Source organism: Scylla paramamosain, chromosome 35 (assembly GCF_035594125.1).
Source record: "Scylla paramamosain isolate STU-SP2022 chromosome 35, ASM3559412v1, whole genome shotgun sequence".
NCBI lineage: Eukaryota > Metazoa > Arthropoda > Malacostraca > Decapoda > Portunidae > Scylla > Scylla paramamosain.
The window spans coordinates 11446846-11471663 of NC_087185.1; the positions used below are offsets into that span (position 1 = coordinate 11446846).

The 24818-nt window shown below is 40.6% G+C and overlaps 1 protein-coding gene and 1 long non-coding RNA gene across 5 annotated transcripts in view; one reads left to right on the plus strand and one right to left on the minus strand.

Moving 5' to 3' along the window:
• The first annotated feature begins 1095 nt into the window (after positions 1 to 1095).
• LOC135090662 (uncharacterized) lies at positions 1096 to 5358 on the plus strand. Its single transcript, XR_010262073.1, has 2 exons — positions 1096 to 1936; positions 5011 to 5358. It is a non-coding gene; the product is annotated as an uncharacterized LOC135090662 (long non-coding RNA).
• LOC135090661 (uncharacterized) overlaps positions 4989 to 24818 on the minus strand; it is a 30375-nt gene continuing 10545 nt past the window's right edge. The window contains exons 2-6 of one of the 4 annotated variants that reach the window (XM_063987618.1): positions 15691 to 15822; positions 14874 to 14996; positions 13165 to 13413; positions 12379 to 12473; positions 4989 to 9552 (exon numbers count right to left, since the gene is read on the minus strand). In XM_063987618.1, the coding sequence (XP_063843688.1) occupies positions 14905 to 14996; positions 15691 to 15822 (224 nt within the window). In that variant the 3' untranslated portion in view covers positions 4989 to 9552; positions 12379 to 12473; positions 13165 to 13413; positions 14874 to 14904. Of the gene's footprint in view, positions 9556 to 12378; positions 13414 to 14873; positions 14997 to 15690; positions 15823 to 24818 lie in introns of all 4 variants that reach the window. The other 3 variants (XM_063987617.1, XM_063987616.1, XM_063987615.1) reach the window with 3 other exon arrangements.

The following is a 24818-nucleotide window of genomic DNA, read 5'->3' on the forward strand; positions in this document are numbered from 1 at the left end:
TCTTTTTCTTTATTGCTCTGTATAATTTCCATGGTGGGAAATTTGGTAGAGCCACTGAGATCTGAGATGTGTACTTGACTGCTGCTACAACTTGTCTGTGGCTGTGTAGTGAGAAATGCAGAATCTTGGAAGCAGATCTTCTCTTTTCCTTTATTGCTCTGTATAATTTCCATGGTGGGAAATTTGGTAGAGCCACTGAGATTTGAGATGTGTACTTGACTGCTGCTACAACTTGTCTGTGGCTGTGTAGTGAGAAATGCAGAAAGTAAACAATGAGCTTGCTTCGAGACAAATTCATGAAACACTCATTCAAAACTCACTCGAGAATTTAAGAAACTCTAGAAACATATTTTCTCAACATTTAAACTTCAATATATATTTGTGCCATTTTTTCCTACTTCTTCCCTTGTGCCATTTTTACCCGTGCCATTTTTACCCGTGCCATTTTTACCGTTCGCCGTGAACGCAGTCAGCCGAGTGGGTAGCTCTGAGGAAGTTTAAGGACCTACGGAGCCATGTGAAGAGCAAGGCTGCTGCAGAACATCATCATGCTACAGGCACTAGTGAGTTCATCAGCTTTGCCTATCACACTCTTGTTAGCATAGTTGCGAACCTAGCATGGTGTGGTTGACATATCAGGGGCCTAGAGAGCTAGGGATGGAATTGCTGTGATATAACCAAACAGGTGTGAGTGCTCCTGCCAGTGAGTGAAGTTATGGCTTATGGTTCCAGGCCACACAGTAGGGAATTTTTTCACTCTTTCACCAGTCTCAACATGGGTTTTCTTACTTTTCTCATCAGATAGAGATTGTCATTGAGTAATTTAAACCCATATTTACCCACTGCAAATTATTTATAATGCTGATGGCAATTTTTAAACATCTATTTTTGGGAGGCAAGTTAGTTTAGGTTTGTTTGGTTAGGTTATGTTATTTCGTTCTGTTAGATTACATAGGTTAGTTTGGTTAACTTGGTTGGATTAGGTGGTGGTGTGTGACAGCTGGCTGGTGGCCACAGTGAGTGGCTGCTTATTTGTGAGGGCCAATCTACCTTTTCTTGTACATATCGGTCTGTTTTGTATTAACTGCTTTTGTTTATTGCAAGTAATTAGTTTCTGAGGGGACAATGGGTCAGGGAATAAAAAATAATGGCTCATGATTTCTATAAAAGCAAGAACCATATTGATTCAAAACAGGCAAAAAAATACGAGAAATAAATAGTTTCACCCACTTTAGAAAACTGGTGAAAGAATAAAAATTTGCCCACTAGCAGCATATTTGCTTATTTTATCTTGACCAAATTGTGAATTGCATATGGAATTTAGTTAACTAATGTTTTAGACACTGCTTTAAGTAATATGACCAAACTCCCTAAATGACTTTGTTGCATAATGGGAGATAAAAATTGTTTCTTTCTGCTCACCCTTTGGGACCCAAACTTCTAGAAAAAAAATATTATTTTGAAAATATGTTCTACACTGTTGAGGTTAAATAAATGTTCTACATTGTTGAGGAAGAGTTAGGTTAGGGTAGGTTGTTAGGTTGGTCAGGTAGGTTGGACTGATGGTAGCAATGCTTAAAACCCTTAAAACCCCTCCAAAGTTTGCTGTTGTGTACATGTTGTAATTTAATGTTGATGCTGTGTAAAATTTACCCAGATAGTTGATAACCATAACCAAGAACCTGCTAAGCACTGGATTATAGATAGCAGTGTGTACAGTAAGTACCTGTGGCAGTCAGGTCTGAGATGGTGACCACTGCAGTGCTTAAAATCTTCAAGATGAGCACTTACGCATTCAAGTATTACAACAAGTGGACTTAGCTCCTTGCAGGTGAAGCAACTCCAGAGGACACCACCTACACTGTTGTCCTGCGGATGTTGTCACCCACAGCATTTGCAGAACTGCCAGTCCCTGACAGGGAGGGCAATACATTATGTAAGTAAAGAACAAAAAAAAAAAAAATTACATTTTGGAAATTACTGCCATTTTCAACTTAAAGTACAGTAGTGTAAATGTCACAACAACCAAATATGGTAAAGCACCAGCTTTCATGGGGCCAGCAGGGCAATAGAGCAACCACTCAGATTCCTGAGTTTAGTTATTTGCCCACATGAATATTAAGCCAGCACAACTATGTAACAGACATAAACATGAATAAATTGACTGCTCATTTGATAATATATATATGTGGTCCTACATCTAATTTTCAGTCAGTAGAATACCACCTCTCCTCTACTAAACCATAATTTTTTCCTCACTGAAACACAGGTGTCTGAGGCAACTGACAGTAACCCATTTTCTGTTCCCTCCTACTTTCTGTCTCCATATTCAATCCAAAGCTGAATGTTGTGTCTATGTGCGAAATGACTTATCCTTCTCATGCCCATGCTCTTGAATCTTCTGAGTTTTCCACTATCTGGCTACGACTACAGAGTTACTCTCTAAATTTATCTGTGCTGTATATCTCTCACCTAACTCCTCTGACTATAAGAAATTCTTCATAGTGGAGCACATTCTGTCTCTCTTCCCTTTTGCAGAGATCTCCATTCTTGGAGACTTCAATGTTCACCACCAGCTTTGACTTTCTTCTCCCTTCACTGACCATCCTGGTGAACTAGCCTTCAACTTTGTTATCCTCCACAACCTAGAGCAATTGGACAACATCCTACTTGTATTCATTACCATCTTGGAGATACACCCAACATTCTTGACCTTTTCCTAACCTCTAATCCTTCTACTTATGCTGTCACCCTCTCATCTCCGTTGGAGTCCTCTAATCACAATCTCGTATCTGTATCTTGTTCTATTGCTCCAGTCTCTCCTCAGGATTCCCATTAGTGGAGGTGCCTCTAGCATTTTGTCTCGTCTAGTTGGGAGGACCTGAGGAAGTATTTTGTTGATTTTCCTTGGAATGACTACTGCTTCCTTGTCAGAGACCTGTGTCTGTGTGCTGATTGCATAAGAGAGGTGATAGTGTCTGGCATGGAGGCGTACGTTCTTCACTGTTCTTCTTGACCTAAACCTTCCAAACCTTGGTTTAACATGGCTTGTTCTTGTGCAATACATGGCCCACAAAAAGTACTCGAGCGTTCCATCATCAGAATCTCATGTGCTTTATATTTCTGCTAAAAACCATGCCAAGTGTATTCTCTGACTAACCAAAAACTTCTTCATTGATAGAAAGTGTCAGTCTTTCAAGATCTAACTTCTCTCATGACTTCTCGCATCTAGTCAAAGATATCTCCAATAACTTTTCTTCTTTCCCTCCTCTATTTCAGCCAGATGGCACCACTGCTATCACATCCATCTCTAAAGCTGAACTCTTCACTCAGACCTTTGTTAAAAAGACTACCGTAGGCCTTGTTCCTTCCTCTCCTCCACCCTCTGACTACTTCATGCCTTCACTGGCATAAACCCTCAGAAGGCTTATGGACCTTATACGAGTCCCTCCTATTGTTCTCTGAAACTGCACCTCTGTGCTTGCTCCTTGCTTAGTCAAACTCTTTCAACTCTGTCAACATCTACCTTTCCTTCTTATTGGAAGTTTGCCTACATTCAGCCTGTTCCCAAAAAGGGTGTCCGTTCTAATCCCTCAAACTACCGTCCTATTGCTTTAATTTCCTGCCTATCTTAAGTTTTTTTTAATCTATCCTCAACAGGAAGATTCTTAAACATCTATCACTTTACAACCTTCTATCTGATTACCAGTATGGGTTCTGTCAAGGCCACTCTACTGGTGATCTTCTGGCTTTCCTTACTGAGTCTTGGTCATCCTCTTTTAGAGATTTTGGTGAAACTTTTGCTGTTGCCTTGGACATATCAAAAGCTTTTCATAAAGCTTTTGAAAGAGTCTGGCACAAAGCTTTGATTTCCAAACTATCCTCCTATGGCTTCTATCCTTCTCTCTGTAGCTTCATCTCAAGTTTTCCTTCTGACTATTCTATTGATGTGATAGACAGTCACTGTTCTTATAAATCTATTAGTAATGGTGTTCCTCAGGGTTCTGTCCTGTCACCCACTTTCTTCCTATTATTCATCTATAATATTTTAAACCAAAATTCTTGTCCTATCCACTCCTAAGCTGATGGTACCACCCTGCACTTTTCCACGTCTCTAGGCGTCCAACCCTTCAGTTCACACAGGGAAGCCACAGAACGCCTGACTTCTAATCTCTCCAAAATTTCTGATTGGGGCAGAACAAACTTGTTATTGTTCAGTACCTCAAAAACTCAATTCCTCCATCTATCAACTTAACACAACCTTCCAGACAACTATCCCCTCTTCTTCAATGACACTCAACTGTCCCTCTCTTCTACATTGAACATCCTGTCTTTTACTTGCAATCTAAACTGAAAACTTCACATCTCATCTCTAGCTAAAACAGCTATGAAGTTAGGTGTTCTGAGACATCACCAGTTTTCTCACCCTTCCAGCTGCTAACTGTACTGGAGCCTTATCCATTCATGTATGGAGTATGCTTCACATGTCTAGGGGGGGTTCCACTCATACCGCTCTTCTAGACAGGGTGGAATCAAAAGCTTTTCATCTCATCAACTCCTCTCCTCTAACTGACTGTCTTCAGCCTCTTTTCTCATCGCCGCAGTGTTACATCTCTAGCCGTCTTCTACCGCTATTTTCATGCTAACTGCTTTTCTGATCTCTGCATGCCTTCCCCTCCTCCCACGGCCTCACTGCACAAAACTTTCTTTCTCTCTCCTATTCTGTCCATCTCTCTAATGCAGGAGGTAACCAGTATTCTCAATCATTCATCACTTTCTCTGGTAAAATCTGGAACTCCCTGCCTGCTTCTGTATTTCCACCTTCCTGTGACTTGAATTCCTTCAAGAGGGGAGGTTTCAACATGCTTGTGCTTCAATTTTTGACTACTGCTTCAGACCTTGTTCAGGGATTGGCATCTCAGTGTTTTTTTTTTTTTTTTTTTTTTTTTGGTGTCCCTCCTTCATTAAAAAAAAAAGCCCTCCCTGTATTTCTTTTTTTCCTCTTTCCAGGAGAGTCTGGCCCTCTGTGAGGACCACAGCCATCCACCCACCAGCAGTGGTGTTACAGTCATCCAGCCCTCATCTGCTGGGGCCTCTGGATTCATTGGTGCTGTGGGTGCATCATGTGAAGTCTTAGCAGTGGACATCAGTTTTTGAAGTCATCCATCTTACAGATGACATCACCCAGTGGTGAATAACTTGCCACTCGTTCATGTTAACATGTATTCAATTTTGTTCTCCAGTGCATACCTATGAACATTGTATGTACATTTATCATATGAGCCATACTTTTCAATGGTCTGTATTACAGTTGATTAATATGGTAATTAAATGCCTTATTTGTGCAGTACATTATTAGTGGACAATTTGTTTAACCCTCATTTGTATGCTGTTACTTCAGCTGCCCAGCAAAACTACATCAGAAGGCTACTTTGGCTTATTTTTTGAGGAATACATCTCTCAGGTATTTAAAATACTGATTCCAAAAGTGTGTCTTGACACCACCTTGGGTATAGTGGAAAGGTCCAAGGAGCAAATGAGGAAAAAGGACACAGCAGGATAGCAAGACATGTAACTTGACACACTGTCAATCATCACCGTCTGCTATGTGTAGTGCCACTTCATTTCAAATACTAAAGGATGAAGCAAAACCTGCCATTTAGTACTGCTAATTAACAGCTTCTATAAATATTTCCTGTGTTTTTATGTATTGGAGGAAGAGACACTGAATAGTGGGTAAAATAGTAATTCAGTCTTTGAAACGTGTGAAATGTGGTAAACACGATCCCGTAGGAGTGCCTCAATGTAAACACAGTTTTCAAGTGGTTTGGTGGCAAGGCTGGCTCTCTCAACAATCCCCAAGGCCATCACTACTGCACAACTGTATCTTCCCAGCAGAAAGATATCTAAGTGTTATGGTCACCTTCATTTCAGAGGTAGGTGGGTTGCTCCTTTCTGTGTCACTCTATAAGGCTTCTTTTACTAGATCGGTGACAGAGAATACCTGCATGATCTACACGGTATCTTTTGATGAGTTCTGTGTCATAAGTTCATACAATATATCCGTTCTGGGTAAATAATTCCTGAGCTGGAGTTGTTGTGGGTGGCCATCTTGGCAGCAGGAGCATCTGTCATAAGCTGCTAAGACAGGGTGGACTCAGTCTTACCTTCCCATATGGATTTATGACAAGAATGCACCATTCTGTCCTGGCTATGACATATAGCTAAGACTTGCTAGGACTGCTTCATAACTCCTAGAATAGAATACAAGAAGAGGTGTGAGGCAAGGACTGTACACATGACTCTTTTTTTTAAGGGTCACTGGCCAAGGGAAACAAGAGGAAAAAAGATTCCACTGAGGGGCCAGTCCTGAAAGAGGTGTCAAGAGAATCATTGAAAATTGAAGGATAAGTGTCTTAAAACCTCCTGCTCGAAAGAGTTGAAGTCACAGGAAGGAGGAAATACAGAAGCAGGCAGGGAGTTCTAGAGTTTACCAGAGAAGGGGATGAATGATTGAGAATACTGGTTAACTCTTGCATTAGAGAGATGGACAGAATAAGGATGAAAGAAAGAAGAAAGTCTTGTGCTGCAAGGCTGCAGGAGGAGGGGAGGCATGCAGTTAGCAAGATCAGAAGAGCATTTAGCATGAAAACAGCAGTAAAAGATGGCAAGAGATGCAACATTGTGGTGATGAAAGAAAGGCCAAAGAGTCAGTAAGACGAGAGGAGTTGATAAAACAAAAAGCATTTGATTCCACCCTGTCTAAAATAGTGGTACAAGTGGAACCCCTCCCAGACATGTGAAGTATACTACATACATAGATGGATAAAGGCCCAGTACAGAGTTAGCAGCTGGGGGGTGAGAAAAACTGGCAGAGATATCTCAGAATGGCTAGATTCATAGAAGCTGTCCTAGCTAGAGATGAGATGTGAAGTTTCCAGTTTAGATTATAAGTAAAGGACAGACCAAGGATGTTCAGTGTAGAAGGGGGGGGACAGTTGAGTGTCACTGAAGTAGAAGGGGTGGGACATTTGAGTGTCACTGAAGAAGGAGATAGTTGTCTGGAAGGCTGTGTTGAATTGACAGATGGAGGAATTGAGTTTTTGAGGCATTGAACAATACCAAGTTTGCTCTGCCTCAATCAGAAATTTTAGAAATCAGAAGTCAGATGGTTTCTAGTTTCCCAGTGTGAACTGTTTACTTCCTGAAGGGTTGGATGTCTATGAAAAGATGTGCAAAAGTGCAGGGTGGTATCATCAGCTTAGGAGTGGAAAGGATAAGAAGTTTGGTTTAGATCATTGATGGATAATAGGAAAAGAGTGGGTGACAGGACAGAACCCTGAGGAACACCACTGTTAATAGATTTAGAACAAGTGACCCTCTACCACAGCAGCAATAGAATGGTCAGAAAAGAAACTTGGGATGAAGTTACAGAGGATAGAAGCCGTAGGAAGGTAGTTTGGAAATCAAAGCTTTGTGCCAGACTCAATCAAAAGCTTTTGATATGTCTAAGGCAACAGCAAAAGTTTCATCAAAATTTTTAAAAGAGGATGACCAAGATCCAGTAAGGAAAGGGAGAAGATCACCAGTAGAGTGGCCTTGACGGAACCCATACTGGCGATCAGATAGAAGGTTGTGAAGTGATAGATGTTTAAGAATCTTCCTGTTGAGGATAGATTCAAAAACTTTAGATAGGCATGAAATTAAAGCAATAGAATGGTAGTTTGCGGGATTAGAACGGTCACTCTTTTTAGGAACAGGTTGAATGTAGGCAAACTTCCAGCAAGCAAGAAGAAAAGGTAGATGTTGACAGACAGCTGAAAGAGTTGGACTAGGCAAGGTGCAAACATGGAGGTACAGTTTTGAAGAACAAAAGGAAGGACCCCATCAGGTCCATAAGCCTACCGAGGGTTTAGGCCAGTGAGGGCATGGAAAATATCACTGCGAAGGATTTTAATAAGTAGCATGAAGTAATCAGAAGGTTGAAGAGAGGGAGGAACAAGGCCTGAATCATCCAAGGTAGAGTTTTTAGCAAAGATTTGAGCAAATAGCTTTAGAAATAGATGAGATGGCAGTGATGCCATCAGGTTGAAATAAAGGAGGGAAAGATGAAGCAGCAAAGTTATTGGAGATGTTTTTTGGCTAGATGCAAGAAGTCATGAAGGGAGTTAGATCTTTAAAGATTTTGATTTTTGGAGAACAGAGTTGGCATGGTTCAGGGCAGAAATATAAAGTGCATGAGATTCTGGTGATGGAAGGCTCAAGTACCTTTTGTGAGCCACCTCTCTATCATGTATAGCACGAGAACAAGCTGTGTTAAACCAAGGTTTGGAAGGTTTATGTCAAGAAAAAGAGTGAGGAATCTACACTTCCATGCCAGACACTATCACCTCTGTTATGCTCTCAGCACACACAGATGGTAATACCTCCTCAGCTCCCTCTGATTAGCAGAGGCAAAATGCCAGAGCCACCTTCACTTAGGGGGATCCTGAGGAGGGAGTGGAGTGACAAGACAAGATACAGTTATGAGATTGTGATCAGAGGAGCCCAATGGAGAAAATAAGGTGACAGCATAAGGATTAGAGGTTAGGTAAAGGTCAAGAATGTTGGGCATATCTCCAAGATGGTCAGGAATACAAGTAGGGTGTTGCACCGATTGCTCTTGGTCGTGGAGGATAACAAAGTTAATTAAAGGCCAGTTTGCCAGGATGGTCAGTGAAGGGAGAGGAAAGCCAAAGCTGGTGGTGAACACTGAAGTCTCCGAGAATGCAGGTCTCTGCAAAAGGGAAGAGAGTCAGAATGTGCTCCACTTTGGAAGTTAACCAACCAACAACACAACGGGACAAAACTCCAGCCTCAGCAGCATCTTGCACCACCACAACACAACACTCATTGAGAATCACTTATTACTTGTATGAGGCAAGTGTGGACACAACAACAGCAACTTGTGTAAGCAAGCTTGACAAGAACACCCTAGTGCACCTCCCTGCATGAAGCTGAGGGGTGTATGCACAGTTGGAAGCCTCAACCTTCATCACCCAGTAGCTGCCACCTCCCTGTGAAGCACCAACAGCCTGATGCAGAACTCAGGACACCAGTTCACACACTCAGCCACAGATCAAAGCAATAAGCCAACTGTGGCTCTGTATTCTCAAACACTTTGGTGTTGTATCTTAATAACACTTAACTGGATGAAGTAGAAGTTATTGGGTTTTCATGATTAAAATGATACTTTAAAAAAGGATTTTCCACTAGTGAGAAAAATATCCAGGGGAACCTGACTAATCATCTCTGTAAACCTTGGAGATTGTTGCAGTGAAAGCCCACAGTGTTAAAGAGTAGTGTTACCAAGCAGGAAAGCCTCAAGTCCAAGCAACAATCAGGTCCTGAAGAATACAGCCTCAGTGTTGTGGTCAGCAGTGGCAGAGGAGTGAGGGTGGTGATGGGAAGGCTTCTACCACTACTGGAAGTGTCAAAGAGTTGTCTTGCTGGCATTCTGAACCATCTTCTCCAGCTCCAGGTCAGTCATCAGCTGCTCCAGAGGCTCCACTCCTGCTGTATGGGGGAAGCAATAATGTAGGTTACCTGGCAGGGGACTATCATGTGACACTGCTTCACTAAGTCTGTAATAATAGTTTTGCCAGCTGAGGAAACAAGAACATGGTAACATGGCCACTGACCGACACTGTCACTGGTCTGTGCATTGCCTGTCTTGTTTTGAAAAGTGTAGCTAAACTTACATATTTCTACTGAAGCCCTTACTTGACTATAATGTTTCTGAATATACAACTTACAATAATAATCATGTATTCTACATTATCTAATAGTTTTTGGTAGAAATAAAGCAACTTTTGCTGGGGATTCTAACCTGAACAACACTGAATGCTTAAATCTAATGCACCTCCCACCAAGTCAATGGAATGTAAAATATTTATGTATTTTTAATACTTTTTTTGCATATGGTGATGGGAGAGCTCCACTGCTCCTGTGGGGGAATGCATGCCATCACACTGCAGCAGCATTTCAGCCAGCCTGTCCTGGCCACACAATGACTACACAAGTCAGTAAACAGGCCAGACGGTGGTGGCTTCAATAAGTGTTTGGGAATAATACAGTTATCATTTTGTCAAGTTTTAACCTTGCCACAGTCAGTGTGCTTGGGTGGTGCAGAGCAACAGTTTCTTAGTGGCTGCAGCATAAGTGACACGTTCCATAGCAATCTTGTATGGGAGTCTCATATTGCACATTTAGTAAACATAGGAGATAAGCTGTAGTCACCAAGTGTTTTCACATCCCTGCCACTACTTAGTGAACTACCCACAGCAAACCCATGACCACAGAGAGAGGGGTGACTCACAGTAGCAGCACTGAGTGGTGACAAGACCCATACTCATCAGTCTGATATCACACACTGTGCCAAGGGCAGTACATAACAGGCTGAGTGACATACTACGTGGCACTGCGTGTACTGCCAGGTGACAGCTGGTCTGGGTGATGGTGCAACACAGGGACCAGCGCCAGTCCACTTCCCACTGCATTATGAGTATTATTGTTATTTTTCATGTTTTAGAATTCATATATGATCTTTATGCAAATGGAGAGAAGAGAGAAAAAACTGCTTAACACAGGCAAAATCACAAGGGTAGGAGTTGCAATCAAAACAATACTGGAATACAAATGGCAAGTGCCAAAATAATGTTTGGTGCTTCATGACAGAATTGTAAAAGTTTGCTCAGTGGCAGCCTGGTGACTGTTGAGAGCAGTGTCATGCATCCAGCAACTCACTCAAAGTTGAGACCATCCACCAGAACCACTGACTAACACTCATCTCTCAATTATAGATGAAGCATTTTGAAAAGCATCATCTCATTTCTTCCAATAATTTGAACAGATGTGCACTGGTATGGATTACATTATCTTTGCAATGGATGGCAGAAAAGAATTAACTGAAGGGCACACTGGAGTACTGTGACTTTACACAAGACAGACTGCAGTGGAGGGAACAGCAAGGATTACAGGTGTTAAGAGATGTGTGCAGAAGTGGCTGACAAAGTGTTGGGAAGGGGACACTAACACAAGAAGTGGCCAGAGTGAGGGCACAAGGCATCAGGATGCATACTAAAATGTTATGAAACATTGAGAGGATGCCCATCCTCAAATAACAGCAGGAGGACTGTGAGAACAAAACACCCACACACACGTGTCTACCAGAGTGGCCCACCGCTGCCTACACAACATCCCTCCCTCACTTTCACAGATGCCATTCTCCCAAAAAATCCCTCACTACCTGTATACATCAAAAGCTTTGGTACACCTGCCAAGAAATAACTACAATGGGTATGACAAGCTGGCAACAAGTGTCTTGGACACTGTGTCTGTGTCCTGTAGTCATGGTAAACATGTGTGCCATGGACAAGGAATGATTCCTTTAGTTAATTATGGTGTAGGAAATTCAGTGTTTTCAACTAGAAATAAAAAAAAAAATCAAAACAATCATTTAGAGTTTTTGCATGACTTGTTCCTTGGGCCATTTGAAATGTGCACTGTCACACACACCAAAAAAATCACAACTGCCTGCTGGACTCATAAGAGGACTGGCGACCCCATTCCCCTTATCTTTAATCCCACTGCAAGTACCTGGTCCATCACTGAGAGGCACAGGCAGAGGAGGGCAGCTTGGACACCACAAAACTGCAGACAGGTATCAGGGAGGAATGAAATAATTCAAAGCCACAGACACTCATGGAACTTGCTGATCCGTCTCCTTCATGTCTTGGGAAAGGTGTAAGAAGGAAGAAGCCAGTCCATTCCTAGTTTCTCTATAAGTAATATAATGGTTTTGTTCTCTTCATCTGAATTGTTTTCATTCACCTGTGGTCTTGCAGTTAACAATATCTTGCAATTACTGTCCACCAATCAGGGAGTGAGAGCATCAGTCACCACTAGTGTTACCATGCTTGTGGCTATCATGCTGTGAATTTGAAGCATGCATGAACATACAGTAAGAAGAGAAGACCAGGACCTGATTGAAAGAGCTTGAAAAAAGACAGTCAAGGGAAGAAGATGGAGGGAAAGACAGTGAAATGGAGGTATGGAAACGTGGCAGAGCTTCAAAGGACGGGAGGCACTGAGGAAGATGCAAGGGACAGAAACTTGTACATGGTGCCAACCCCTAACTGTAAGGAAATGGCCAAAAAAGGTCTTGCAGCTGACAATATTTTGTACATACTGTAGACCAACCAGTGTGTGAGAGCATCTATCAATTTAAAACTATTTGTGAATTTGAACCACACATGAACATACAGTATACCCCACCTGTACATGCATCCCAATATCCATTCATCCATCCACACTGTACAGGCTGTTCCATACACTAACCTTGCTTGATGGAAGGGTGGTCGCACTGCACTTCAAAAAACTCCAGTGTGTGGTGTCGCCTGTACGTGGTCTGGCTGCCCTCTCCATATTCAGCACTGGGGAAGGCATCACACAGCTCACTACAAACACCTCACCTTCACACCAGCATCAGTAGGGCACATCACATAATTTCTGCTAAGCTTAATTAATTCGGTGATGTTTCATGTAGAGATTTGAAAGAATACAAAGAACAACCACTAAGATAGTGCCAGAACTGGATGACTTGACACATGATGATAAAGATTAAAAGAAACTTGGATAGAAGAGAGCTTCCTAAATAACACATCTTTCCACATAGGAGTAGAGACATATGGAATGGAGAAATGTGTGAAAACCCCTGCAGCTTTAGGGTTAGTCAACCAACCTGAAGAACCAGACAGAAATGTCCTTTTGTTATGGACAAGAGATGAACCTCAATATTAGAGAGAGAGAGAGAGAGAGAGAGAGAGAGAGAGAGAGAGAGAGAGAGAGAGAGAGAGAGAGAGAGAGAGAGAGAGAGAGAGAGAGAGAGAGAGAGAGAGAGAGAGAATGTTCAAATAATGCAAACATATCTTTCCATGTAAATATATAAAGATATAGAATGGATTAAAGGAGGAAGCAATGAAAGGCAAGTGTATATCAATGAATAAAAAGGCTGGAAAGATACAGACACAGGCAGATTACAAACTTAGTGGCCACGGAACTTTTACTAATGAACAATTTGGCGAATCTGTCTGTCAGTGACCTCACTATCACTAGCTCATACACCTGTTGCTGTCAGTGGAGGACAGTGGAGGGGTGGGGGAAGGCACTGCTTCTTCACAGGTCGAGCATAGCTATAATCCAGATCGCCATGGGAGGGACGGTGACCCTGCCTGGCCAGCAGTTCCTGTCCCTGTGACCTGCAGAGGGATGACACACTTCTGGCCTCGTCCAAACTTTCCTCGTGACTGGTGGTTGACTCTGTCCTGGAGCGACCGCCACCCACCATGTCAGCCACAGTCTGGTAGTCCCCGTCTGGTGGGCAGGGTGGTGGTTAGTCAGCTTGGGGTGCAAACATATGGGTAAAAAAGGGAACATATGTATGGATGGATAGATTTCTTTTAACCCTTTCACTGCGATAACCTTATCTAACCTAACCTAAAATTGAATAATACTAATTCATACAGTTTATCTTTGTTTATTAATCCCAACCTTAAATGTAAAAGCTGAAACAATAAAAATGAAGAAAAAAAGTGGAAACAAATTTCCTTAATATTAATGTAAGCACAGCGACAGGTCGTGCTAAGGTGAAAAGATCACGTAAATTCAATGAACCCTTTCCCTGCTGTCTGGCAAACCTTTCCTCAGTCACTCAGCACTCCGGCATGTCTGTTCCTGATCTACTCAAAACACCACACTACACTACACTAAGAATTGCAAAATCTATTCTTTTTTCATGCTCTTCTTTTTTGCACATGCTTATAAAGATTTCATACATATTTCTTAGTGCTGCAAATTGTTGCTATTGCAGTGAAAGGGCTGAATTTATCATATTTTAAGTCACATTAAACTAATTAATGTAAAAACTTATGCAAACCAAGAGCCACCAGTGCCAATGCCAGATTATTGGTCATGATGACTAACCTTGTCTTTTTCTTCTATCATTACTCATTAAGACTTTATTCCCTTATAAGAACACAAGAACATAAAAACAACAAAAGCTGCAAGAAGCCATCAGTCCTACATGAAGCAGTCAGTCCCTGTATAAAACATGCCCACCTATTTTGATCAATCACCCTGGTCCATAAATTTGTGTAATCTTTTAAAATTCACTATTTACTTGACACTAACAACCTTGTTATCATTTAATTACCACTCAATTTGAAAACAACTTTATTCCTCACTGTTTTTAAATCTAGCCATATTTCTGCTGCTTTCTCTCTCCTGTCCATCCATATACATGCCAGCCTGACACCTGCCAGAAGCAATGGTACACTCAGACCAGGCTATGTGAACTGTCTCTTCCCCTTGTACTTTTCTCAATCTCCAAGTGTTAGCTCCACACTAACTGGCACTAAGCAGCACAAAACAGTGAGTGCTTTAGTCTATCTACTTTTCAGTCTGGGGCACCTAATATAACAGTGTTTTATCTCCTTAGTTTAGGAGGAATTCACAAGTGCACTACTGGTTTTGTAAGCTTGTCAGGAGCAAGTATTTTCACTTTATTTTCCGAGTATATGACCTGATGTGCTATGCCCAAGTTCCTGGGGTGTAGCAGAGTGGTCCACGAGATGATTGCTAACCACCAGGAGGTGACGGAACTAAGAGTATGAATGATGCGTGTATGAGAGTGTAGTGCTTTGCCTGGGCCACCCTACGAGGGATTGCCTGTCTGGTATATAGAGAGTCAGGTACATTTTGCAGGTTTCCATTTGTGTTGGAGAGAATCCCTGCACTGTTCTGAAATATTTGAGCTTTCCCTGACCATGACTGACCTGGCTTGAAGAGGGCAGGGACTCACAGGGCTCAGTTGTTGCCCAGGGCAGCACAGAAAGACACCAGGTCAGGCTCAGCAGGTGTGTCAGATTCAGTGGTGACCTCACTACTTGTCACCACACCTGCAGGGGAAAGGAAGAGATGTGTGGTGGTGATGGCTGTCTGTCCTCTATATAGTGAAAAGTGGCACAGTATAAAAAGATGGGTTGCAATTTATGAATGAGTGAATTGACTAATTGCTTTCGAGGCACCACAGCAAGGGTCACATGTCATCAAACATTAAAATATTAAGAAAATATTTGACAATAATTGTTGAACGTTCAGAAATATTTGTACATCAAAACTTCTGCACTGCAATGAACTGTAATCTGTAATTTTTTCTTTTTCAATGCATTTCTCAAGATTCATGATTTTCCTTTTTTTTAATTCTTAGCTGTAAATTTTGAAGTCATAAATTACAAAAAATCACAGGAAATGACAAATTATTTTACATCTCTCTCTCTCTCTCTCTCTCTCTTACTGTTCCCTAAGGGGTCCTCCTCCCACACTCCCAGCATCACCTTTAGTCAATGAATAAACATGAGTGCACTTTTGCTTAACACTCCATCACAGCACTCCATTACCATGCCATCATTCCCTGCCACACCATCATCCCTCACCCACCCTGGCAACACCACCCAGCCACACCACCTACCACCTCAACACTGTTTTGCACCAGCCACATCTTAGCTAATCTCTTACATCACCTATAAGCCTTAAGCCTCCACACTCGTCACACCACCACTCTCAGCCACACCTCCCACCCACACCACCTACCACGCTTGTTCCTGCGGCCAGACTTGGGTGTCGTTGGCCCTCCATTGGTGTGGCTGTGGGAGTGGTAGGTGCACACCAGCTCCTCATGGTTAGAACTGACAGATGAGCCACTTGCCTCCTTGCTGGCAGCACCTGAGGACAGTACAGGTGTGGTAAAGCTTTGACTTAGACCAGGTGTATTAATTAGGTACCCTCTTTTGGATCAGATGTGTTAATTAGGTACCCTCTATTGGATCAGGTGTGTTAATTAGGTACCCTCTATTGGAGCCGGTGTGTTAATTAGGTACCCTCTATTGGATCAGGTGTGTTAATTAGGTACCCTCTATTGGATCAGGTGTGTTAATTAGGTACCCTCTATTGGAGCCGGTGTGTTAATTAGGTACCCTCTATTGGATCAGGTGTGTTAATTAGGTACCCTCTATTGGAGCTGGTGTGTTAATTAGGTATCCTTTATTTAATTAGGTATCTTGTACTGGTAGTGTTGTTGTTTAGTTTGGGCTGAAGGTAGATATGCACTACAGTGTCACTTATATTTATTATGTATTATGTATTGCTTATGTATTGTCTTTTGTATTATGTATTTTTATATGTATTTAGTGTTATGTATCATTTCATTATGTAGCATGTATTATCTATTGTGCATTGTGTATTATTGTACATGACTTATTTTGCTGATATTTCACTTTGGTACTCCTGCATCAAACACTGACTGACTAACTAACTGACTGTAAGCATTTGTGTGTATCCTGGTGTACATTCTGTGTGTCCTAGTTTCAATGTAATTATGAATAACAAACAAAAAATAATGCACACTTTATCTTTTTATTAATGGCAAGAAATATTTATATCAGAGAGTTTGTTATGGTCATTAATTGGGACTCTCTATCATAACTATTTTTATTATCACCATTATTGTTGCAAATAATACTTCTATAACTGCAAATCTAAATGGAACCATGAAATAATAAGGAAAAGCAGAGGTCAGGAGAAGAAAATCAATCAATAAAAGGAACTACTAGCAACACACTAACAAACTCAGTAAATGAAATAAATAAATAAAATAAAATAAATAACAACAACAATAATGATAACAACAATAATAATAGATAAATAAATGCATTAAAATCCAAACAAATAAACATACAAATAAATAAATAACAAAACAAGAGGTCAAAAATCAAATATAGTGGGTGTTTGTAAATGAGGAAGCAGTCCCACAGGCAGCCAGTGTGAGCAGAGGCTGTGTCATGACAAGAGAGTCCTGCACACTGGTCATCTTTGTACAGCTGAGGTCATTAGCTGAGTGTCCTCTTGTACTCACTTTCCTGATTGTGTGTTTTCCTCTAGTCTCAAGTCTAAAGACTCATCTATTCCTAGGCTTTGTGAGGAGACTGTGAGCAAATCAGAGAACTCCAGACTGAAGGAAATGTCAAGGCACAGGAAGCTTGACTTCTGACCATCACCACACTAACAATTACTGCTTTTCATTAATTTATCTTTTTTACTCTGGTCTTAGGGTGTAGCAGGGTGGTCCACAAGAATAACCTTTTCTTCCAAGGACCAACAGGGTTAAGAGTGTGAATGATGTGTGCATGTGTGTGTGGGTCTTTGTTTAGGCCATCCTGTGTCAGATTTTTGGCCTGGTATACAGATGGACAAATCTTTTTATCTTCACTCTATCCCTTCACACCACAAAACTGTTCCATAAAGGAAAGACAAAAGAGATGGAACAGCCAGCTGTGACCTCACTGAACATTTCACAACCTGCCTTTTAAAAATTCTGTTCTTTCACACAACTCTACATGCACCTAATATATGCACACCCTTCACTCAAAATTCAAAATTATCATGGCGACTCCTACACCAGCCTCAGAGTCTCCAGGATAAATGTCCCCAGATCAGACTGCTCTTCTGGTGAGTGTCTTGACACCACCCTCAACTTTTTTTCAATAACTTCTGCAGCATTTGTGGCCTTATATCTTCTTTTCAATCTGTAGAACACAACCTCTCTACTAAACTTCATCTTTTCCTCCCCAAAACACAGGTGTCTGAGGCAACTGACAGTACCCCTTCTTTGTTCCCCTCTACTTTCTCTATCCTCATTTTCTGTCCAAAGCTCAATGTTGCAACTATGTGTACAACAACTTAACTTGCTCTTGTGCCCACACTCTTGAATCTTCTGGATTTTTCACCGTCTGGCTATGACTACAGTCACTCTCAAACAAAATTTATCTGTGCTGTATACCTCTCACCTACAAGTAACTCCTCCTGCTATAAAAATTCTTTGACTACTTAACTTCTAAAGTGAGCACATTCTGACTCTCTTCCCTTTTGCAGAGATCTCCATTCTTGGAGACTTCAATGTTCATTACTAATTTTGCCTTTCCTCTCCCTTCACTGACCATTCTGGTGAACTAGCCTTTAACTCTGCTATCCTCCATGACCTAGAGCAACTGGTACAACACTCTACTTGTATTCCTGATTGTCTTGGAGATATGCCCAACATTCTTGACCTTTTCCTCACCTCTAACCCTTCTGCTTATGCTGTCATCCTATCATCTCCATTGGGCTCCTCCAATCACAACCTCATATCTACATCTTGTCCTATCCTTCCAATCCGTCCCCAGGATTCCCCAAAGTGGAGGTGCCTTTGTCATTTTGCCCCTACTGGAGCTGAGTAGGTATTATGCTGATTTGCCTTGGAATGACTACTGCTTCTGTGTCAGAGACCCATTTCTGTGTGCTGAGCGCATAACAAAGGTGATAGTATGTGCTATGGAGACATGCAATCCTCACTCTTTGTCTTGTCTTAAACCATTGGTTCCCAACCTTCATTACATTACTTGTTTACTGACTTTTCAAGTTTGCATTACCTGCATCATCAAGTGAAGGTACAGTACTATATATCTGCTATAAAGAAACAGAGGTAAACCCTATAAAGCAATCACTAAATTGCATAGCTGGCAATGATAATAAAAAATTTATCACAATAAATGATAAATCAATGATGATAATGTTATTGGTGATAAATGATAATTCAGTAACTAGTGATAAATTTATCGCCGATAACTGATAACCAATAAATCTATAAATCCAAAATTCTGATACCAGTGATAACAATATTGATATTTTAAGTAAAAAAAAATGAAAAATCCAAATCTTTATTTTTATCTTGATCTTAGAAAAGTTAGAAGAATCATCAAAAACTTAAAATTCAATGTTTATCCTGTCTCTTCACTAATGAAAAGTACTGTTTTAATTAAAATAAATACATTTGAATTTGAAAGTTTACAACTTCAACATGCTCATGTTCCTAAAACTACGTTATGACAGGGGGATGACGTTAGTAGCACTGTGGCATGGGTAGTGAAGATGGGCATTGGCAGCACTGAAATCAGGAAGGAGTGAGCTGGTACTCGAGATGAGGACAGAGGCGGGAAACACTGTGATTGGCCCAAAGAGCAACAGCAGCAATTGCTTCATGCTACCCATTAAGATCCAAGGCTTGTTCCTCCCTCTCCTCTAAGTTTCTTGCATGGCAGCTGGTCTTCTGATCATCTTAACTGTCTGCCTCTCCTCCTGTTGTGGTCTCGTGGCACAAGGCTTGCTACTATTCTGTCCACCTCCCAGTATTCTCAGTCTTACATTCCTTTAACTGTTAAACTTAGGAACTCTCTGCCTCTCCTGTATTTCCCACTGCCTGTAACTTCAATTCTTTCAAGATGATCTAATGACACTTATCAATTTTGATTAATTCTTTCTTCATAATCATATTCTCTTGAGATTAGCACCTTAATTTAGTCTTCTCTGTATAACTTAGTCATCTTTGTCTTTCCAGAATACTCTGCATCTGGGGAGGAGCCTGGAGAGGACACTTCCCAAGCCACAGACCATGCTGGTGTGAGGCAGCAGCCTGAGGTGCTCCTTTGTGAAGGGTCACAGCATATCACTCCCCTGCCTCTCACCACTGTTGGGAAGGAATGCATTTCAGGTATTGTAAAAGTCCCTGTGTACAGTCTACAGGCCATCTAGGGAGGAGCCCTGAGGTGGCACTTGTAGATAACTGGATCCTTATTAAGGGGATAAAGATTTTCCAGAAGTGTTAGTGTGATGTGGATCAAGAAAACTTAAAATATTATAAACCTTTCTTTTATTTGTTTGATTATTTTGTTTAGTATTATTTTGTTCATGACTGAGTAGTAAGATGGTTGTAAATGGGTCACATCATGTTGATTCTTGTAAACCTTTCTTTTCTATACAACTTTGTGTTGGGCTATTTGTGGAACTTTTTGATCACATCTGATGAATCACTCCTTGAGCAATTTATGACCTCATGCATGCTTTGTGACCTGTGTGTGTATTTACCTAGTTGTGGTGTACGGGAGGAGAGTAATCTCATAGTATCCCATCTCTATATCTATCAGTTTGGTCTTAAAAGCACTGACAGTTACGGCATTGACAACGCCTTCACAAAGTTCATTCCATTTGTTCACACTTCTGTGAGGAAAACTAAACTTCTTAATGTCTCTTCTACAGTTAACTTTCTTCAACTTCTTATTGTGTCCTCTTGTACTCTGTGTGTCTAAAGTTATAAAACATTCTTTGTCCACATTTTCCATACCATTTGCCATTCTATAGATGTTTATTAAATCTCCTCTCTCTCTCTCTCTCTCTCTCTCTCTCTCTCTCTCTCTCCCCTATTTTCAAGGGTAGGAATTTCCAACATTCTTAATCTCTCTTCATAAGGTCGATTTACTCAACTCCGGAACCATCTTAGTGACTGCTCTTTGTACTCTTTCTAGTTTTATAATATTCCTCCTTGTATGAGGAGACCACACCGCTGCTGCATATATCATTCTTGGTCTTATCATGGAAATTGACAACATTTTTTTATCATTCTTTCATCTAAATATGAGAATGCCATTCTTATCCTTTTAAGAAACTCATCATCTTCAGTAATTTTATCAATGAGTCTGTCTAGAGTCAAATTTTCAGTAACTGTTACTCCCAAATCCATTTCCTCTTTTGATTTCTGTAACTTCACACCATCCATCTCATAATGATATTGTATTCTTTTCTTACTCTTACCAAACTCCATTACTTTACATTTACTTAAATTGAATTCCATTTGCCAAGATTTACTCCATCTATTTATCTTATTTAAATCATCTTGCAGTACCATACAGTCATTTACATTTTCTACCCTTCTCATCAGCTTAGCATCATCTGCAAATAAGTTCATATAACTGTCTATCTCTTCATTTATGTCATTCACATATATTACAAACATTATCAGTCCCAACACTGACCTCTGTGGGACACCACTAGTTACTTTCAGCCAAGATGAATTTTGGTCTTGTATTATTGCTCTTGTCTCTCTCTCATCCAGATAATTCTCAATCCACTCCAGCAGTCTTCCTCCAATTTTTCCATAATTTCTTATCTTCCATAGCAATCTTCAGTGTGGTACTCTGTGAAACACTCTTCAAGTCTAAATAGACACCATCCACCCATCCGTCTCTCTCCTGTACAATATCGACTACCCTTGAGTAAAAGGACAATAAGTTCATGGAGCATGATCTTCCCCTCCTAAATCCAAATTGACAATTTAACAAAACTTTATCTCTTTCCAAGTGCTCCATCCATCTCTCCTTTATTTTTCTTTCACATAGTTTTCCTACAACACTAGTCAAGGACACTGGTCTATAATTTAGTGGGTTTTCCTTATTTCCTCCTTTGAATATTGGTGTAATATTTGCTCTCTTCCAATCTTTTGGTACTCTTCCCTGTGATAATGATGTCACCACTAGACTGTGAATTTTATAAGCCAGTTGTTCTCTGCATTCCTTCAATATCCAGTTTTATGGGACAAGAGGTATGCTGGTGCTGTCCCATCTCCATATCTTTTAATATACAGTTTAGCCTTGAATCCATGTATACCTCTTGCATTTACTATTTCCTTATCCAGACTGTTTTGTACATCTGTACTTCTGTGTGGGAAACTATATTTTTTGTATGTCTCTTTTACAAGCACTTCTTCAGCCTCTTTCCATGTCCTCTAATATCTCACGTATCCCAAACCATCAAGTCACTCTGGTCCACCTCCTCCACTTCTTCCTGTGCTTTGTATATTGCAGTCAAGTCTCTCCTTTCTCTCCTTTTTTCCAGTATTGATGGGTGCAACTCTGCCAGTCTGTCTTCGTATGACAAACGACTCTTGGTACCATCTCTCAGCTTTCTCCAACTTCATTACATCCTTTTTCATGTAGAACGAGCACACTACTGCTGCATATTTCAGTCTAGGTCAAATCAGTGATGTAATCATCTTCCTGATCATCTTTTCATTGTTATACTCAAAAGATGGCCTTATTCCTCTCAACAAATTATAGGCTTAACAAATTATAGGTTTCTTGTGTAGTTCTGCTAATGTGTTTCTCCGGGATCAAATTTCCATTGACCATAACACCCAGATTGTTTTCCTCCTCTGCCTTACTCAACCTCTCACCATTCAACACATAATTTCCTTTTACTTTTCTCTCACTCTTTCCAAATTCCATTACTTTACATTTCTCTGGATTAAACTCCATTTCCCATCTATGACTCCACTCCAATATCTTGTTCAGATCCTCTTGCAACACTCCACAATCTTCCTCACTCTCAATATTTTTCAGGAACCTGGCATCATCTGCACAGAAGACTCATGTAGCTATTCATACTCTCTATCATATCATTTATACACACTGCAAACATGATTGGTGCCAGCACTGAGCCTCTGGGTACTCCACTTTTGACTTTCCTCTGTGATGACTCCCAATCTTTTACAACTGTTCTCATCTCTCTATCAGTCAAGAAATTCTCCATCCATCCCAGCAGGCCACCTCTCAGATCATCCTCATGCTCCAACTTCCATGGCAGTCTCCTGTGTGGCACTTTATCAAAGGCTTTCTTCAGGTCTAAATATACACAGTCTGCCCACCCATTCCTCTCTTGTATTGTATCTGCCATTCTTGAATAAAAACTCATCAGGTTTATAATTCACGACCTCTGTCTTTTAAATCCAAATTGTTGTTTTATCATCACTTCATTTTCTAGGTAATTCATTCATTTATCCTTCACTAATCTTTCAAACATTTTACATACCACACTTGTCAGGGACACTGGTCTTGCTTTAATTTCCTGCCTATCTAAAGTTTTTGAATCTATCCTCAACAGGATGATTCTTAAACATCTATCACTTCACAACCTTCTATCTGATTGCCAGTGTGGGTTCCGTCAAGGCCACTCTACAGGTGATCTTCTGGCTTTCCTTACTGAGTCTTGGTCATCCTCTTTTAGAGATTTTGGTGAAACTTTTGCCGTTGCCTTGGACATATCAAAAGCTAAGCTTTTGATACAGTCTGGTAACCTTTATAAAGGTGGTAACAAGAAGAGCCCATGAACTACAGACCAGTGTCCCTAACAAGTGTGGTATGTAAAATGTTTGAAAGATTAGTGAAGGATAAATGAATGCATTACCTAGAAAATGAAGTGATGATAAAACAACAATTTGGATTTAAAAGACAGAGGTCATGAATTATAAACCTGATGAGTTTTTATTCAAGAATGGCAGATACAATACAAGAGAGGAATGGATGGGCAGACTATGTATATTTAGACCTGAAGAAAGCCTTTGATAAAGTGCCACACAGGAGACTGCCATGGAAGTTGGAGCATGAGGATGATCTGAGAGGTGGCCTGCTGGGATGGATGGAGAATTTCTTGACTGATAGAGAGATGAGAACAGTTGTAAAAGATTGGGAGTCATCACAGAGGAAAGTCAAAAGTGGAGTACCCAGAGGCTCAGTGCTGGCACCAATCATGTTTGCAGTGTGTATAAATGATATGATAGAGAGTATGAATAGCTACATGAGTCTTCTGTGCAGATGATGCCAGGTTCCTGAAAAATATTGAGAGTGAGGAAGATTGTGGAGTGTTGCAAGAGGATCTGAACAAGATATTGGAGTGGAGTCATAGATGGGAAATGGAGTTTAATCCAGAGAAATGTAAAGTAATGGAATTTGGAAAGAGTGAGAGAAAAGTAAAAGGAAATTATGTGTTGAATGGTGAGAGGTTGAGTAAGGCAGAGGAGGAAAACAATCTGGGTGTTATGGTCAATGGAAATTTGATCCCGGAGAAACACATTAGCAGAACTACACAAGAAACCTATAATTTGTTAAGCCTATAATTTGTTGAGAGGAATAAGGCCATCTTTTGAGTATAACAATGAAAAGATGATCAGGAAGATGATTACATCACTGATTTGACCTAGACTGAAATATGCAGCAGTAGTGTGCTCGTTCTACATGAAAAAGGATGTAATGAAGTTGGAGAAAGCTGAGAGATGGTACCAAGAGTCGTTTGTCATACGAAGACAGACTGGCAGAGTTGTACCCATCAATACTGGAAAAAAGGAGAGAAAGGAGAGACTTGACTGCAATATACAAAGCACAGGAAGAAGTGGAGGAGGTGGACCAGAGTGACTTGATGGTTTGGGATACGTGAGATATTAGAGGACATGGAAAGAGGCTGAAGAAGTGCTTGTAAAAGAGACATACAAAAAATATAGTTTCCCACACAGAAGTACAGATGTACAAAACAGTCTGGATAAGGAAATAGTAAATGCAAGAGGTATACATGGATTCAAGGCTAAACTGTATATTAAAAGATATGGAGATGGGACAGCACCAGCATACCTCTTGTCCCATAAAACTGGATATTGAAGGAATGCAGAGAACAACTGGCTTATAAAATTCACAGTCTAGTGGTGACATCATTATCACAGGGAAGAGTATCAAAAGATTGGAAGAGAGCAAATATTACACCAATATTCAAAGGAGGAAATAAGGAAAACCCACTAAATTATAGACCAGTGTCCTTGACTAGTGTTGTAGGAAAACTATGTGAAAGAAAAATAAAGGAGAGATGGATGGAGCACTTGGAAAGAGATAAAGTTTTGTTAAATTGTCAATTTGGATTTAGGAGGGGAAGATCATGCTCCATGAACTTATTGTCCTTTTACTCAAGGGTAGTCGATATTGTACAGGAGAGAGACGGATGGGTGGATGGTGTCTATTTAGACTTGAAGAGTG